General features: G+C 35.3%; 1 protein-coding gene across 2 annotated transcripts in view; it reads right to left on the bottom strand.

Moving 5' to 3' along the window:
* PIP5K1B (phosphatidylinositol-4-phosphate 5-kinase type 1 beta) overlaps positions 1-16,111 on the bottom strand; it is a 345,785-nt gene that overhangs the window by 127,982 nt on the left and 201,692 nt on the right. For both annotated transcript variants that reach the window (XM_007498579.3, XM_056806233.1), the window contains exons 6-7: positions 12,016-12,168; positions 6,604-6,903 (exon numbers count right to left, since the gene is read on the bottom strand). In XM_007498579.3, the coding sequence (XP_007498641.1) occupies positions 6,604-6,903; positions 12,016-12,168 (453 nt within the window). The remainder of the gene's footprint in view (positions 1-6,603; positions 6,904-12,015; positions 12,169-16,111) is intronic.

Genomic DNA, 16,111 nt, shown 5'->3' with positions numbered 1-16,111 from the left:
GAATCCAGGGAGTCCATAGTCCTCATTTGTGTCTCTATAGGGATAGTTGCTCTATCTAGGCCAGAACACTTGAGGAATGAATAACCTATTATGGTCCTTTCCATGGGTTCTTAACTTTTTATGTCTCATTGACCACTTGGATAGGCTAGTAAAACATATATGTTCCCTCTTAGAAGAATGTTTTTAAATTTATAGACTCTATAGGATTAAAAGGAAACCAATTATATTGAAATACAAGTATCAAACATACACAGAATTAAAGAATACTAAGTTCAGAGAGACCAGTTGAAGAACCCTTCTCTCATATAGAGGCAAAGGATGCTGTAAGTCACAAGGGGCAGGCTTAATGGATAGAGATTCAAGAGATTCTGAGTTCAAAATTTAGTCTGACACTTTCTTAGCTGTGTAACCCTGGCCAAATCACTTCACCTCAACTGCCTAGTCTTTACTGCTCTTCTGCCTTAGAACCAATATAGTATTGATTCTAAGACAAAAGGCAAGTGTTAAAAAGAAAGCTAAGTCACATGTATGCAGCACCCCGAGTTTAATGCTGCTGGAGAGTTAGTGGGAAAGAGAGGCTTGGAAAGTATGGAGCTCAGTTAAGATATTATATTTCTGGCATCTTTACCTTTAGGCTACCTTTAGTGGGGAGGGTTGGTATATAATTACCCTCCTGAAATTGTAATTCAATTTTCAATATCTTGATGAACTTGATTTCCAGTTTTTGATTTTATCGTTTCAGAATATTTACACTTGTTCTATATGTTTTGCAAATAGAGAAGGGTGTGTGTGTGTGTCTGTGTGAGGAATAGAAGGAGACCCGAATAACTAATGTACCTTGAGTCATTCGGTTTTCTTGCTGGGAATTTAAGAAGGTAAAAAAACTAACTGAATCTATCTCCTGAATGATTTTATGTTCTTGGCACAATGATTCTTTAAAAATTTGATCATTTAGGATCACATCAATATGTACTCCTCTGTTTTTCCATCCTCGTGAAAGTGAGATGTGAAGTGACCCATCTCCAGGTCAGAGTAGCAGCCCCTCCAGTTTGGTGCTTTTTTGGGTGTATTTTTGCTTTATTTCATGCCTTCCCGATGTGAACAGTCCTTTTCCTCACTGTATGATCTTGTAAAAATGACATGTCTAAGGGCCAGAGAAAAGACAGGGTCAAAAGTAAAGGAACCTTTGTACAGGAACTATTTCTGTTTATTCATGTTTCCTGTGGCCAGTGCAAAGAGAATAAGGACAAATACCATGTTTCACCAGAGATCAGACACCAGGGATTTGCTGTTTTAAGGTTTGTTGTTCTAAGGAAGTCTCTAAAAGGCCAAGTGGAGTAGGTCTCCTATGACCAAGCCTCTGTCCCTTTCAGTTAGAACTTGTATGGAACACAGTTCACATGACTCTACTTTACATTCACCTTGTTTGCCTCCTGGAAAGGCTTTCCTCAGGGAGTCACACTCAAGATTAGACACAATTTCAGTGAGTGTGATCATTTGTTGAGAACAGGCTAGGATTAGTATGGAATCATCACTTTGGTGAAATAATCTTAAGAAAAAAAATCTCCTGTATAGTCTTCTTAAACAATGGAGGGATTGTTTCAGAAATGAGACGGGAAGTTCCTGTGGGATAAGAAATGTCTCATTTCTTTAAAAGAGGCAGCTAGGTGGTATAGTGGATAGAATGCTGGACTTGGAGTTAGGAAGATGCATATTAGCTAGGTAATGCTTGGTAAGTCACTTAGCTTCTGTCTGTTTCACCTCCCTCATCTGCTTCCCAGGGTCATTATCAGGATAAAATGAGGTATTTGTAGGCCACTTTTGAAGTATATAAGAATACTGGAAGGATCTTCTGTTTCATAGGCAGAGAGAAATCCCCAACTGAAATTCTCTCCATCATCTTCTGTTTATAACTCAGTATCATGTTATTAAATTCAAATAGAAACTCAAATACCCACTAAACCACAAAAAGTATCCTTGAGGGCTACATTATTGATTTAGAAAAAAAAAACATGTATTAACATTATCTATGTTCTCTTGTATTTTTATATTATTTCATCAAATATTCCCCAATTACATTTCAATCTATTTTGGGCCAGTGGTTTATGCGTTTGACATCTCTCATTTAATGCATAGATCCTAGTGAGTTCTCTGAGACACAGAGAGCTTAAGAAACTTGTCCAGAGTCACATGCATAAATGTCAGAGGCAAGTTTTGAACCCAGGCCTTTCTGATGCTAAATCTAGCATTTATTGAATTATATGTATATCTAGAGGAAGAAAGGTCTTCAGAATTCAGCTACATCCTCTCTTTCATTTTGCAGATGTGGAACCGGAAGCCCCCAGAAGTAAAATGATTTACGTGGTCATGAAATTATAAGTGTCTGATAACCAGGTCTTTCTGATCCAGGTCCAGTATCGTGTGCTCTCTGTCATGTTGCTCTTACTTATCTATACTCATCCACCATTTATGAAGTTGTTTCTAAGGTAAAGTGTGTGCCTGAGAATCATATTTGTTTTTCTAGTTCTTTTGCTATGCATCTTCTCTCCAACTAAGTGGCAAGTTTCTTAGCAATAAAGGACAGATGCTAGGCTATACCCATCTTCCATTTATGAAGTTATTTCTGAGGGAAAATGAATTCCTGAGAATCATAACTGCTCTCCATTTTTATTTTTTAATTGTGCATCTTCTCTCTTCAACGAGGTAAGAAATTTCTTGGCAATAAGGGATTGTGCTCCAACTAAAATATATTCATCTGTGATTTAAAAAAAAAACGCTCTTCTCCCATCTTAGAATAAAACAATACAATGGATTGGTTCTAAGGCAGATGAACTACAGGTTAGGCAATGAGAATTAAGTGACTTGCTTGCTAGGAAGAATCTGAGACCAGATTTAGATCCAGGACCTTCCATCTCTAGCTGGTTCTCTAGCCATTGAGTCACCTAGCTTCCCTCTTCCACTATTTATAAGTCTACTGGATTAGGTGGGAGATCTGTTTTATACCTGCTCACTTATCCGATGCTTCTTCTTCCTATACGTCATATTTCTCATGTATAAAGCCATCGTGATTCTTACCTCTTTCTGCCCCCAGCCCAGCGTGGCCACACTATATCACACATTGTGACATTTATTTGGCCTGCTCCATTTCTTGCCATGTTTTGAAAGCTTCCATTATAGCCAGAATACATTTTGACAACAACCCAAAAGCAATAGGAATTCCTGGATTTCCATCCAGAGATAACACACTCTTGACATCATCAGGACTGGCTGGAAACCAAGAGACTGGTTAAACAAGGGCTGATAGGAAGGAGTGAAATACAAACAATGCCCTTTTTGAGCAAATTAGCTTCAACCCATGCACGCAGCTGATAGTTAGATCACTAGAAGCTCATCGAAATTACAAACCTCTTCTGTTTACAAAACAATAGATGGCATTCACTTCCAAGAACTGCTTACAAGACACTGGGCCAGGAGTGCTGATGGACAAGTTGAGGCCTTTAGATCACCCTTTCCCTTAGCTAACATCAAGAACACACCCACTTTCTCAATGCAAGCTTTCACAATTCTGCAATCTCCCTGAAACTGCAGAGTGGAGTATTATTTTCATTTTTTCTTCATTCCCTACCCATCTCCCCCTCTCTGTTCTTTCCTCACATACTGAATGGTCTAATCAAGCTAGTTTGTCATCCCCTTCACATCCCGCTTTTGTGCTTTTCTTTCCTCAAGGAGTAACATACTCAGGATAACATTTTTCATCTGTATCATTTCTCATTTCCCCAAGTTCCAGTACCATCATTTTCATTATGATTAATATTACTCTTATTAAACCATTGTTTTTAGTTTGCCAAAGCTTTTTGGTCTCTTAGCCTTGTCAACTAATTAATTAGCTATTCTTTTTCCACCTTGGTGTCACCAGCAAATCTGATAAGTATACAGTTTATTCTTTTCCCCAAGTCATTGATTAAAAAAAATGTTGAATAGTATCAGGCCCATAACAGATCCTGGGAACATAACACTGTAGGCCTTGTTCCAAGGCAATACTGACCCATTAATTAACTCTTAGTTCTGGTCATTCAACCAGTTTGGAATCTAGCTAATTGTATCATCATCTAACTCACATTTTGCATTATTTGCACAAGAAAAAGGCAGGAAGATTTTCTAAAATCAAGGCAAATTGTATCAACAGCATTCTTCTCATAGGCCAGTCTAGTTAGGTCATCCCCCCCCCCAAAAAAAAAAATCCAACAGGAAAAAAGTGATTCTGACACATTTTCTTCTTGATAAAGCCATGGAGGTTCTTTGCAATAACCTCTTCCTTTTGCAGAAGCTCACTAATCATTCTCTTAAATTTATAGTCTAAGATATGATATCATACTTCCCTCTTTCTTCTGTAGACTTCACAAATATTATCTCAGTTGATGCCACCTAATTGTTTTTAACAACAAAAGTCTATAAAAATTTTATCTGTATTAAATGAAAAGGAAGTTTCCCAAAGAATACATTTCACTGTTGGAAATATTGTTACTTGTGGTAAAGAAGCTGAGAGTCTAAAAGTGTTTTAGGATATGATTTCCCATCTTACATATTATAGTATGGCCTGGGTAACTCCATACTTTCTAGCTAACAAAACAGATGCCCCACATTTCTCATGAATTATTTTGGTGGAGACAGAACTGCCCACTCTCAGGATGTCCCTCAGGAACCCAGATACCATAGTTCAGAAGCTACTACTATACTGAATATTAATTTAAAGGTCTTCAAAATTTGTTCCCAGCTTTTTTCCCCCAGGCTTAATGCATATTACTTTTCTTCACCAGATCTATGTTCCCACCAAATAAAAATAATAATAATAGCAATAATAATAGTTACCATTTATATAGCACGCTACTATGTGTCAGAAACTCTGTCAAGTGCTTTACAAATATTATCTCATTTGATCCTCATAACAATTCTGGGAGGTTGGTGTTATTATCATTTCCATTTTACAGTTGAGGAAACTGAGGCAAATAGAAGCTAAGTAACTTGCCCAAGGTTACAGAGCTGATAACTATTTGAGGCCAGACTTGAATTCTGTTTAATCTGTTTTGCCACCCAGCTATCTCTAAAAAGTACAATTTATCTCCTGTCTCTTTGCTGGGTCACTATCCCTCCCCTGGAATGCACTCTCATCTCATCGCCATCTCTCAGCCTCCTTTAAGGCTCAGCTCAAGGTACGCCCTCTTTAATGATACCCATTCCAATTAGCTCAGTTGCTAACTCTTTCCTGGCTTCCCTTGATAACTTAATATAAATTTTGTATTTACTTTTCTGCATTCATATTGTTTCCTCCCCACAGATGACAAACTCCTAAGGGCATGTAGCCATTGTCCAAGGAATTCCTCTCATATATATTCTCATGTGACTGGACTGCGTATGCTCAGCAAATATATCCTTCCCTTGACCTGTTCCTAATGGTACCACAGACTCTTTCTCAGCTAACAACCACCCCGCTTAGTGACCCAGCACTAAGAAGTCTGGAACTTTTCCCAATCCTCTCTGTGCTTAAGCCAGCTTTGTTAAAAGAGACCCTCTTCCCAGAGGATTGTTTGTCCAACTACCATTGCACTGGCAAAAGCCAATGCAAGATGGGGTTTAGACTTTTTCCAAACATAGATCCCAATATATATTTTCTTCAATTCCACCATGTAAAAATCTCCCCTGAGAATCACTTGGCTTTAGTTCTGGGTAGTTACTTAGGCCAAGTTTGCACATAATAAGCTTTTGTACTTGAAGCCCTTGAGTCCCAGCTCCTGATTGCTTCTCATCCAGATAACAGAAAGCAATTTTGGCAAATGCTTTCCATAATTGGTTTGTGTCCACACATGGACCTCTAGGGATCTACTTATTTACATTATCATGCAATTTGCTGCCAATGCTCTCTCCCGTTAGGAATCCCTCTCCCCTAAGAACTGTATATAGCTTATCTGTTTAATCATTATATTAGTCCCAAATATCAATTCTTCCCTAGTTTGACTAATTTCTCTAACAGCAAAGGTAGAAGGAAAACAAAACTTCTGCTGCTGTTTTTTTTTCCCCCCTGTAAGAGGTAAATGCACAGGAAAGTATTCCTTCAGTACCAATTAATTATATTACCACCATATGGGTCTTTCAGCACATTCTGAAACCATGATCAAATCATCTCCATCAATACTCCTGGAAGGGTTGTGTGTAACTCTGCTTCCCAATAGCTCTTTCACCCTCCAGGTCAATTTCTGGGCCAAAATACTTTCCTTCTGGGCCACCACTATAGAATGTGTGTAGTTTCCCTTAGAACATAATCTCCACGAACCCAAAAATCTATCTTTGGTTTTGTTTTCATATTTCTAGCTTTTAGCAACTTCCTTAATAAATGCCTTATCTTTTATGAACTTATCTCACAACCTAAAACGCTGTGTTTACTCCATGTAGGGCAAAGGTCTCATTTCTACTAATTTGCCACAACAAGGTCTATCAGCAGGAGGATACTCTCTTATCTATGTGAAAGAGTTAGCCACGCAAGTTTTCATTATGATGAAATACGACTTTCCAGCACAACCAGTAAAAATCAGAATGGCCTCTCCTTACCCGACAGTCTCGCTGGAGTGTCTTCATCAATGCGTTGTATGTTTCTGTATCAAAATATAATCCTTCATGCATGTCTTGCAAGAAATCCAAATCCTTGAATGTAGGATTTGATTTTTCTCTCTCTTTTCTGGATGCTCGTCGTTTGTAGGTGGAACCTTTCAAGTCATATGTAAAATGCATTTTCATTGAGCGAGGCAAAATGTTGTTCATTACTACAATTCTGATGTTAATGCCCCCTGACTGCACACAGTAAAGTCCATAAAACTTTGGTAAAAGAGTCCTAGGATTCTGGTTTAAATTCTAGAATGAAAAAGAGAGAAAGGAAAATCAGAATAAGAAAAATCAGAATCACTTTTTAAAATTTGCTGCATTTTGATAGCCCTTGGGGCATGATAGTATTGATCCACAGACTAGTGAATGTCAAACAGCTTAGGATGGAGTTCACGACAAATTAAAAATGACTAGTAAATCTTTTTGATATATTTAAGTTAAAATGAAAAAAAATGAAATCTGGCCATTCAGGTGTTTTAATGGAGGCCACAGGAATAAAGGAGAACCAAAGATTAAAATGTTTTTATCTAATTATTGATTTTATTAACTTTATCCTGAAAATGTTGAGTTGGGATGAAAAAGTAGAGAACTGCATTGTAGGAAAGAAAATGAGAGTATTTAAAGGTGGTTGATAGCCTTATCTTAATTTTATTTTTATATCTTTTGTATAGCACTATGAAGGAAGTATTGTACAATTTGGTTTCCTTATTAAGGTTCAGTAATTGGCAGCCACAGTTGAGATAATATTGTTTAGCAGTTTGTTTGCTTGTTACCAACACAACCTTTTTGAGGACCCATAAATCATGACACTAAACAACTTTTGGGATTTTTTTAACATGAAGACAAATGCTGAACTGTTGCAATAATTATACAGACATCTCAGGCTTATTTAAACAAGAGAAATTGTAAATAATGCCATTTATGCATGTTGTAAAGGTATGAATTGGTAAGTCTCCTTAAACGTTGGGGTATTTTGTGCCCTAATAATTGGGAGTCTGTATATAGCACACCTGTAATATATCTTGCAATTAAAGTAAGTTTGTTTCTAAGGCAGAATAAAACTGTTGATTAAAAAGAAAAACTATGGAAAAAATTGTTCCACTAAATAAAAGTGGTTCTTTTTGTTAAAGTTTTATTTTATTTGAAGAGATATCTATTTTCTCTCCTACTCCCCACCAGTCTGAAAAAGAAAAACGAATTCCTTGCAACAAATATGCATAGGCAAAGAAAACAAATTTGTGTCTTGGTTGTGTTTAAAACATATCTCCTTCTGGACCCCAAATGAGATAGGCGTGCAGTAGATAAAGTCTTAGACCTAGAAACAAGACAATTTGAATTCAAATTTGACTTCAGACACTTACTAATTGGGTAACACTGGGCAAGTCGTTCTTCCTCAGGTTCTTTATATATTAAATGAGGGCAATAATAATAGCACCTAGCTCTCAATGTTAGGAGGATAAATTTATCATCATCATCATCATTTTGGTATTGTCATTTGGTTTCATCATTACCATCAACCACCTCCTCTCTCACAAGAGATGGAGAACATGTATCATCATTGGTCTTCTGGATTCATAAATATTATTGTATTGGTCATAATTATTATGGTTCTAAGTTATTTACCTTTATAATATTGTTGCTATTGTATAGTTTGTTATGGTTCTGCTAATTTCATTCTTTACCAGTTCATTCATAAGTCTTCAAAGATACTCATTTTCATAACATGTAACATTGATATAATTATATAGAAATTCTTATTAAAATTATATTAATATAATTCTTATTATAATATAAATTGTTCTGATTCTGCTTATTTAATTCTGCATTATTAGTTTGTACAAGTTTTTCCACATCTCTTTGAAAGCATCTATACTCATTTCTTATGTACCAATTAATACTCCTTTCACATCCATATAGCATTTAAAAAACCCACCCTTTCCTTCTGTTTTAGAATCAATACTTGGCATAATTTGGTTAAAGGATATGCACTGTTGAGAACCCTTTTAACTTTTCATAATTCCAAATTGCTTTCCAGAATGGTTGTGTCCCTTAACAATTCTACCAACAGTTCAATAATGTACCTATTTTAACACAGAACCTCCAGTATTTGTCAATGATCTTCTCTTCCTCCTTGTCCTCCTTCTTTGCCATTCTGATGGGTATGAGAATTACTATAATTTGTACTTGTCCAATTATTAATGATTTGGTGTATTAAAAAATTTAGTTAGAGATAACCATAATGCCTATTTCTCTTTAACATAGCTTGTTCATATCTTAGACCCTTTATTAATTAGGGAATGGTTCTTATTCTTAAAAATTTTAATCAGTTCTTCACATATCTTAGGAATGAGGCCTTTATCAAGAAAACTTCCTGCAAAGATTTTCCCAGTTGTTTCCTTTCTAATCTTGTTTTAATTGCATTTGTTTCTGCAAAATATAAATTGTAAGGAATCAAAATCATCTACTTTATAGTCTATGAGCCTATCTATTTTTTGCTTATTTAAAGTGGTGCTTTCATCATAGCATAGGAAAAAATGTCAAATGTAATCATCCTCAGGAATTGTTTTTGTTCTTACTTTATCTTTATCTGCCTCAGATTCTAATTTTGCTTAACACATTTTCATCCTAAGTTCAGAATATGAAAAACGAATTAAGTAGAAGGGACTGTATGTAGAGGTGGCATTGTCCACGAGAAAGAACATTGGAATGACACCTAGTATAGTGTCTAGTATATAGTAAATGCTTAATAAATTCTTGTTAACTTGATTTATGGGGAAGCTAGGTGGCCTAGTGGAGAGAATTCTGGAGTTAGGAAAACTCATCTTCCTAAGTTCAAATCTGACCTCAAACACTTACTAGCTGTGTGAGCCTGGGCAATTAACTTAACCCTTTTTGCCTGTGCTTCCTCATCACAAGTCACTTAGAATGGTCCATATCTCCATTCTTTCCTCTGTAAAAATGGATTGAACTATATTGCCTATGAGGTCTCTTCTAGCTCTAAACCCAGTACCCAATGATTTCATTAAAATGGCTCTCACTAGATTAAACAAAAACTACATTTGTGATTAAGGGAATCATCTATTTAAAAATTTAAAAACAAAAACAAGATAAAACCTGTTTATGCCTTTAATAGTCTGAGGCCATAAAGCATGGCTAGGAAATAAAAAAAAAAGATTTAAGTATTTGTAAGCATGATGAATATATTACACATGTTTGGAAACTATAGTCTTTCTTTTGGATTTTATGTCAGTTTTTTCTAACTTTGAATCCACCACTTAGTCTGCTAAATCATACACTCTGTCTATTATATTAGTGGTTCTTGGGCTTTTGTTCTTAGAACTCCCAAATATACTGAAAAATAAACTAAAGTCCTTTAGGTTCTTAAGTTATATGGGTTATATGTGTTTATATTTCCTATATTAGAAATAAAAAACATTTTAATATTATTGTGATTTTGATCTCAGGTCTTCTGAAATGGTTTTGGGGACCTTCAAGGACCCCAGATTACATTTTGAGGCCCACTGAACAATACCATGCCCTCATATAAAAGAGAATGTGAATACTATTGATAACAGAAGAAATATCTGGACATAGTTGGCATATACCGATAATCCCAGCTGCCTACAAGGTTGAGGCTAGCTTATCTGTTGAGTTTAGAAACTCCGAGCTTCAATGGGCTGTGCTAATTGGGTTTCTGCCTTATAGTTTGGAAATATCAGTTTTAATTAAGGGAAGGTAAATTGGTCCAGGTGAGAAATGGAGTTCTTGATCTGATCAGGATGGATCAGGGTCATGAGTAGCCTCTGAACTTTCAGCCTGACAGATAGGCATAGTGTTTTAGGAAAAAAAAATATGTATATTATATATATAATATATAATATATAATATATATATATTTAAACCCTTATCTTTTGTCTGAGAATCAATACTGTATATTGGTTCCAAGGGAGAAAAACAGGAAAGGTTAGGCAAATGGGGGTTTAGTGACTTGCCCAGGGTCACCCTGCTAGGAAGTCACTGAGGCCAGATCTGAATCTGGGAATATCTGTTTTTTTAATCCACTGAGCTACTTAGCTATAGATGTAATAGATGTAATTTTCTTTAAAAAGGGGCAGAAGGGAGGAAAAAAATGGTAAATACATTGAAGTAAATATAGTCATGTTTGAGAGTATCTAAGAAAAATGTTTAAAAACTCAGGAAATAACCTACTTATTTAAAAAATTATAAGGAAAATCAGACAATAAATATATTTCTTAAACACTTTAAATGGTACAGATCAATTTTTTTTTTGATAAACAAAGTTGTATTTTAAGAGCAATGAGAATTAGATAGTGGGATTTCATTTTAATGAGTCAAGTGAATACTGGCCTCTCTTCCCAAACTATCTTGTATTAAATTACCTTTTATATATTTGTATTTCTAGTTATTTGATAATTATGCTGTGTATGCTTTTAATATAATCACTGTCTTTCCTATTACAATGTGTACCCCTATCAATTAAAGACTTTTATCTGAAACCTAGTACACTGAGTAGATCTAACAGGTACTTAATAATTGTTGATTGATAGAAGAAACATTTATCAATATTCTAGATACTAGAGATTTTTTCAAGTAAATCTAGAATTTTATACCTGCTCACTTAAAGCTAGGAATACCTCTACTTCTTTAGTATCTGGCTAATATCTCTCCTCTCCTCTCCTCTCCTTTCTCTCTTATCTTCTGCCTTATAATTGATACTATTAGTACCATGCAGAAGAACAGTTAGGGTTAGGCAAGTGTGGTAAAGTGACTTGCCCAAGGTCACACAACTTAAGAAGTATCTGAGGTCAGGCCTGGCACTCCAAATAATAAATCATCCAACTGTCCTTCTTGCTAATTTATAAAGTCATATGATTGCAGTTTTTAAATGTTAATATATTTATTCTCAACTCTTACATAGTGAAATCCTGAACTGTGAATTAAAGTTTCCTCTTAAGTGTTGGGCTTCCCGTTTGTTTTTTTATCACTATTTTTTTTCCTAATTACACACAATAAGAATTTTTAACATGTTTTCCAAAATTCTGAGATTCAAAATCTCTTCTTCCTTCCTGAGATAGCAATCAATTGATCTAGGTGTGATACATGTATGATTATACAAAACCTATTTCTACTTTGGATATGTTGTGAAAGGAGACTCATAATAAAACAAAAATTTGGTTTACTTAAAAAACTTTCTCTATATTGAATGTCAAAAATTCCGAATTGTTTTTAAAAGTTAGCCCAAGTGAAAGAATGAACTCTGAAAACCAGCAGATAAAAAAAAGTTTCAGAAAAGTCATTTGAATAGGAGCAGTCATCTTCCTCCCAGGTTTCTGTACTCACCATGTAGTAACCTGGCAGCAACTTCTGAAGGAATTCAGCTTCTTTGTGTTGAACTGTTTTGATGATAAACTCATCGTCACTAGTTACAAAAAACAAGGATCCACTGGCCCCAGGGTTGGATAATTCTATTAAAGGCTCACTGCAGATGGAATACTAAAGGAAAGACAAGAATATTATCATATAATCCATGCTGCTTCCCCAAAAGAAAATCAAACGTGAAAAATTGGTGAAGATAACTTTCCTTAACTTCAGAAGCATTTCTCTGCCACCCCCATCTCCAAGGCAATAAGCACGATATTTGGGTCATTTCTGATTTTTCTCTTTTGGTCTCTTAATCTTCACAATCATTAAGGAGGGTGGGGTATTGATAGGCAGGATGGAAACACTTTCTATCTGAGTCTACTTGTTACCTCCAGTAAAGAAGGGGCTTTTTACAACTTCAACTCCCTTTACAGCAAATGAGAAACAAAAGACCTTCAAATGATATGGCCAGAAGCACTAGGAAATTCAAGAAACCACACTGGGTAGGAAAGTCTATCATGATGAGTAAGGTTCTATCTACTAAGAATTAGTCAATAAATATTAGCTAATGATAGAATACACGGTTTGTGTTCAGCATGACAGAACCAACCCCTGAAAACCACTTTATTTTAATCATTAAATCTAACTTTAAAAAAGTATTTTCAATTTATCCTTTCTATAGCTTATTAGTACCTAGTTATTTGTATGTTATCTCCCTTGTTAGACTATGAGCATCTTCAAGACAGGGACTTTCCTTTGCTTTTTTTTTTTTATAGACACTGTCTGATAGCATAGTGCCTCGCACATTGAAGTCACTTCTTATATGTTTATTTACAATTAGTCTTGTTTTGACCAAAACTATGTACAAAATCATAGATATAACAATCAGAGCTCAAAGGGGTTGTTTAGTTCAACTGTATCATTTAATTATCTTTTTAAACCTTACCTTCTATCTTAGAATCAATACTAAATATCAGTTCCAAGGTGGAAGAGTGGTAAAGGCTAGGCAATTGGGGTTAAGTGGCTTGTGTAGGATTATAGAGCTAGGAATTAAATTTGTCTGAGGCCAAATATAAACCCAGGTTCACCCAATTCCAGTCCTTCTCTATCCACTGAGTCCCCTAGCTAACCTGAATTGTTGTTATACTTCTTCAAGATCTCATTTGAGTTTTTTTCTTGGCAAAGTTTACTGGAGTGGTTTGCCATTTCCTTCTCTAGTTCATTTTACAGAAGAGGAAACTGAGGCAGTGTTAAGTGACTTCTCTAGGGTTAATAGCTAATTAGTGCCTAAAGCCATATTTGAAATCAGGAAGATGAATCTTCCTTAATCCAGCTCCAGCACTTTATCTACTGCACCACCAAGCTGGCTTCAAAAATATTATTTAGAACTGAAGAAAGAAGTTGAATCCCAGAGAGATTTAAGTTACTTGCCTAAAATCAAACAGATAGTAATTAGCAGAGCCAGAATTCAAACCCAAGTCTTCTAACTCCAAATCCAATGCTCTTTCTATTGAATGATGCTTTCAAGTGTAATGGTTTCTTAACTATTTAAAATGTCAATATGAATGGACAAACATTATAGTCAGAGCAAGTGTCAATTGAGCTTTTCACATAATGCCTTATATTCTTAGTAAGAAAATAATGGGGCAGCTAGGTGACTTAATGATTGGCCATGGCTTCATATCTTATCTCAGACACTTTCAAGGTATGTATGTGTCTGAGTAAGTCACTTCATCCAATTTATCAGCCCTTATTACTCTTCTGTCTTAGAACTGATACCTAGTATTGATTTTTAAGATAAAGCATACGAGTTTAAAAAAAAGAAAATAAGTGGCCTTAAATAATTATGAGCTTGTCCTGGGGGGAAAACATGAGTAATTATGAAAAACTCATTAAGAATATAAGGCATTATGTGATAAATTCCTAAGGAGAATATAGACAATTGATTTTCTATATAAAAGGATAGATCACATTTGAAAGATGGTTAGGGAAGGTTTCATTTAGAGGACAGAAGTGAGAATGCAGAGTTTCAGGATGATGGAGACCCAGGGAGAAGTTGAAGAATAGGAGGTTATGGTTAGAAGAACTTCAGAGATCTAGATACATAAGGTGGAATACTTGAATGGTGTGATGATGAGGCTGAAGTTATGAATATTAGTTGCATACTTGAGGGTGAGGATCCTGGGAACTCTTTCTTTTTATACTTATGAAATTCTGAGATAAAAACTGCTTTGATAACTTTTCCCCACCAAAGTAAAAAAAAAAAGCCCCAAGCAAATAAACAGCTCAAATATCCATGTAAATTACTAAAAAACTAAGAAAACATGTTTATTATTCTCTTGAAGAAAATTAATATATGAATTTCTCCACCTCCTCTCCCCTGACCAGTCTATTCACATTCATGCTACTGAATGTCAGGCTAAGATATGAAAAGAAAATGATAAAGAAAAAAAATGGATTCTGTAAAACTTTAGAAGGGAATCCATGAAGTCACATGAAATTTTTAAAACACTGTTCAGGAAAGTGTCAGATGAAAATTCTGTGTAATTAATTAGGTTATAAAACTGAGAGATAGTCTTTGATGCATACAAATAATTTAAAATATGGATAAGAAGAGAATAGACAATTGACTATACATGAGATGAAGTCTAAAGAGAACTAAGAAAATATAGGAGAGCAATCACCATATATATATATGACCAGAACATCTCATCTCCAGACCTGTCTCTCAATCCACAAAGCTACCTAGCTTCATCCCTATTAGTTTTAAAAAGAATAAAACCTTTATCAAAGCAAGAGTAAATTGAGGAATCTATGTTCCCAGTATGAGGGATACTGGGAAAAATCAAACTAGTACTGGAGCAAGACTTTAGAAATCCTGGTGGTTATCTTTATATAATCCTACAAGGAACATGACATAATGAAAAATGATATAGAAGGACAAAGATAACATAGAAAGTAGAAATGAAAAGTATTTAACCTGAATTTTTAGAAAGTCAACTTATTCTTCTATCAGCAGTGATGTGAAATGGTGAATGCTTTGGTTGTCAATTCTCCTACTTTACATAATTAGTATATTAAGATGATAAAAACCTGCAAACTTAATAACTTAAAAAACCCATACCTTTTGTCTTGGAATTGATATTAAGTAGTGGCTCTAAAGCAGAAGACAAACTTAATAACTTTCAGAATTAATATTTTAATATAGTGTTATATGCTCCACAAATCTGCATTTTTAGGGATGTGGTTACTATTCTCTAGAATTCCCTATCTCCTCTCCCCACAAAATTTAAAGTTGGTCGCCATGCTTTCTTTGGAACAATCATTTGAGAACAGGTTCATTGGAATCTTATCTTTTAAGATTAAGTGAAAAAGAAAGAATGGGCTTCTAATTGGCCATGATCAACAAACTCCTATGCTGTGCACGTGGGCCTGCCTGTACATCTTCCAGGCACTTCCACTCGAGCAAGCTGTTCAAATTTATTAATTATCTTGCTCCTGTTTCCTGCAGTGCCTCCCCATTTTACCCACTGGAGAAAGCAAAGCTACAACACAGCTGTGCCCTGCCAATGCAAATTAACAGTGTAAACTTGCCCAGCATTGCTGAGATACTTTGCCTTTCTTTCTTCCCTTCCACCGCATCGGATGTAAAACAGCTACCCTACTGTTTCAAGCGGGCACTTCCTGAGATTGAAAAGCCATCATTTAATGTACACTAGATCCTGGCATCACAGTGCATATGATGGAGATGGGAAGGAACTAATAGCTTGCTGCCTAACGAATGATGGATATTAGTTCAACTTGGTTCCTTTTCTTCCCTCTTGTGTGTTTATTTACTAATAAATGAGAAAAAAAGGCATTTGAATTGTTGCACTTCTCAGAGATACCTTCCCTGGTTGTCTCACGGTTTAAACAATGCATGTTTCAACATGAAGCTTATAATCAGTGTACATAGGGTGAATGTTAATGAGCATTGGGAACCTAAATGGAAGAATTCAGAAGTTAAAACAGAGATGCAACAACCCAAAGCTAAATATTCTCTCTCTCTCTCTCTCTCTCTCTCTCTCTCTGTCAA

Source organism: Monodelphis domestica, chromosome 7, assembly GCF_027887165.1.
Source record: "Monodelphis domestica isolate mMonDom1 chromosome 7, mMonDom1.pri, whole genome shotgun sequence".
In the NCBI taxonomy this organism is placed as follows: domain Eukaryota; kingdom Metazoa; phylum Chordata; class Mammalia; order Didelphimorphia; family Didelphidae; genus Monodelphis; species Monodelphis domestica.
The sequence above is the reverse complement of the archived record's forward strand: the minus strand, read 5'-3'. Positions and strand labels throughout refer to the sequence as shown.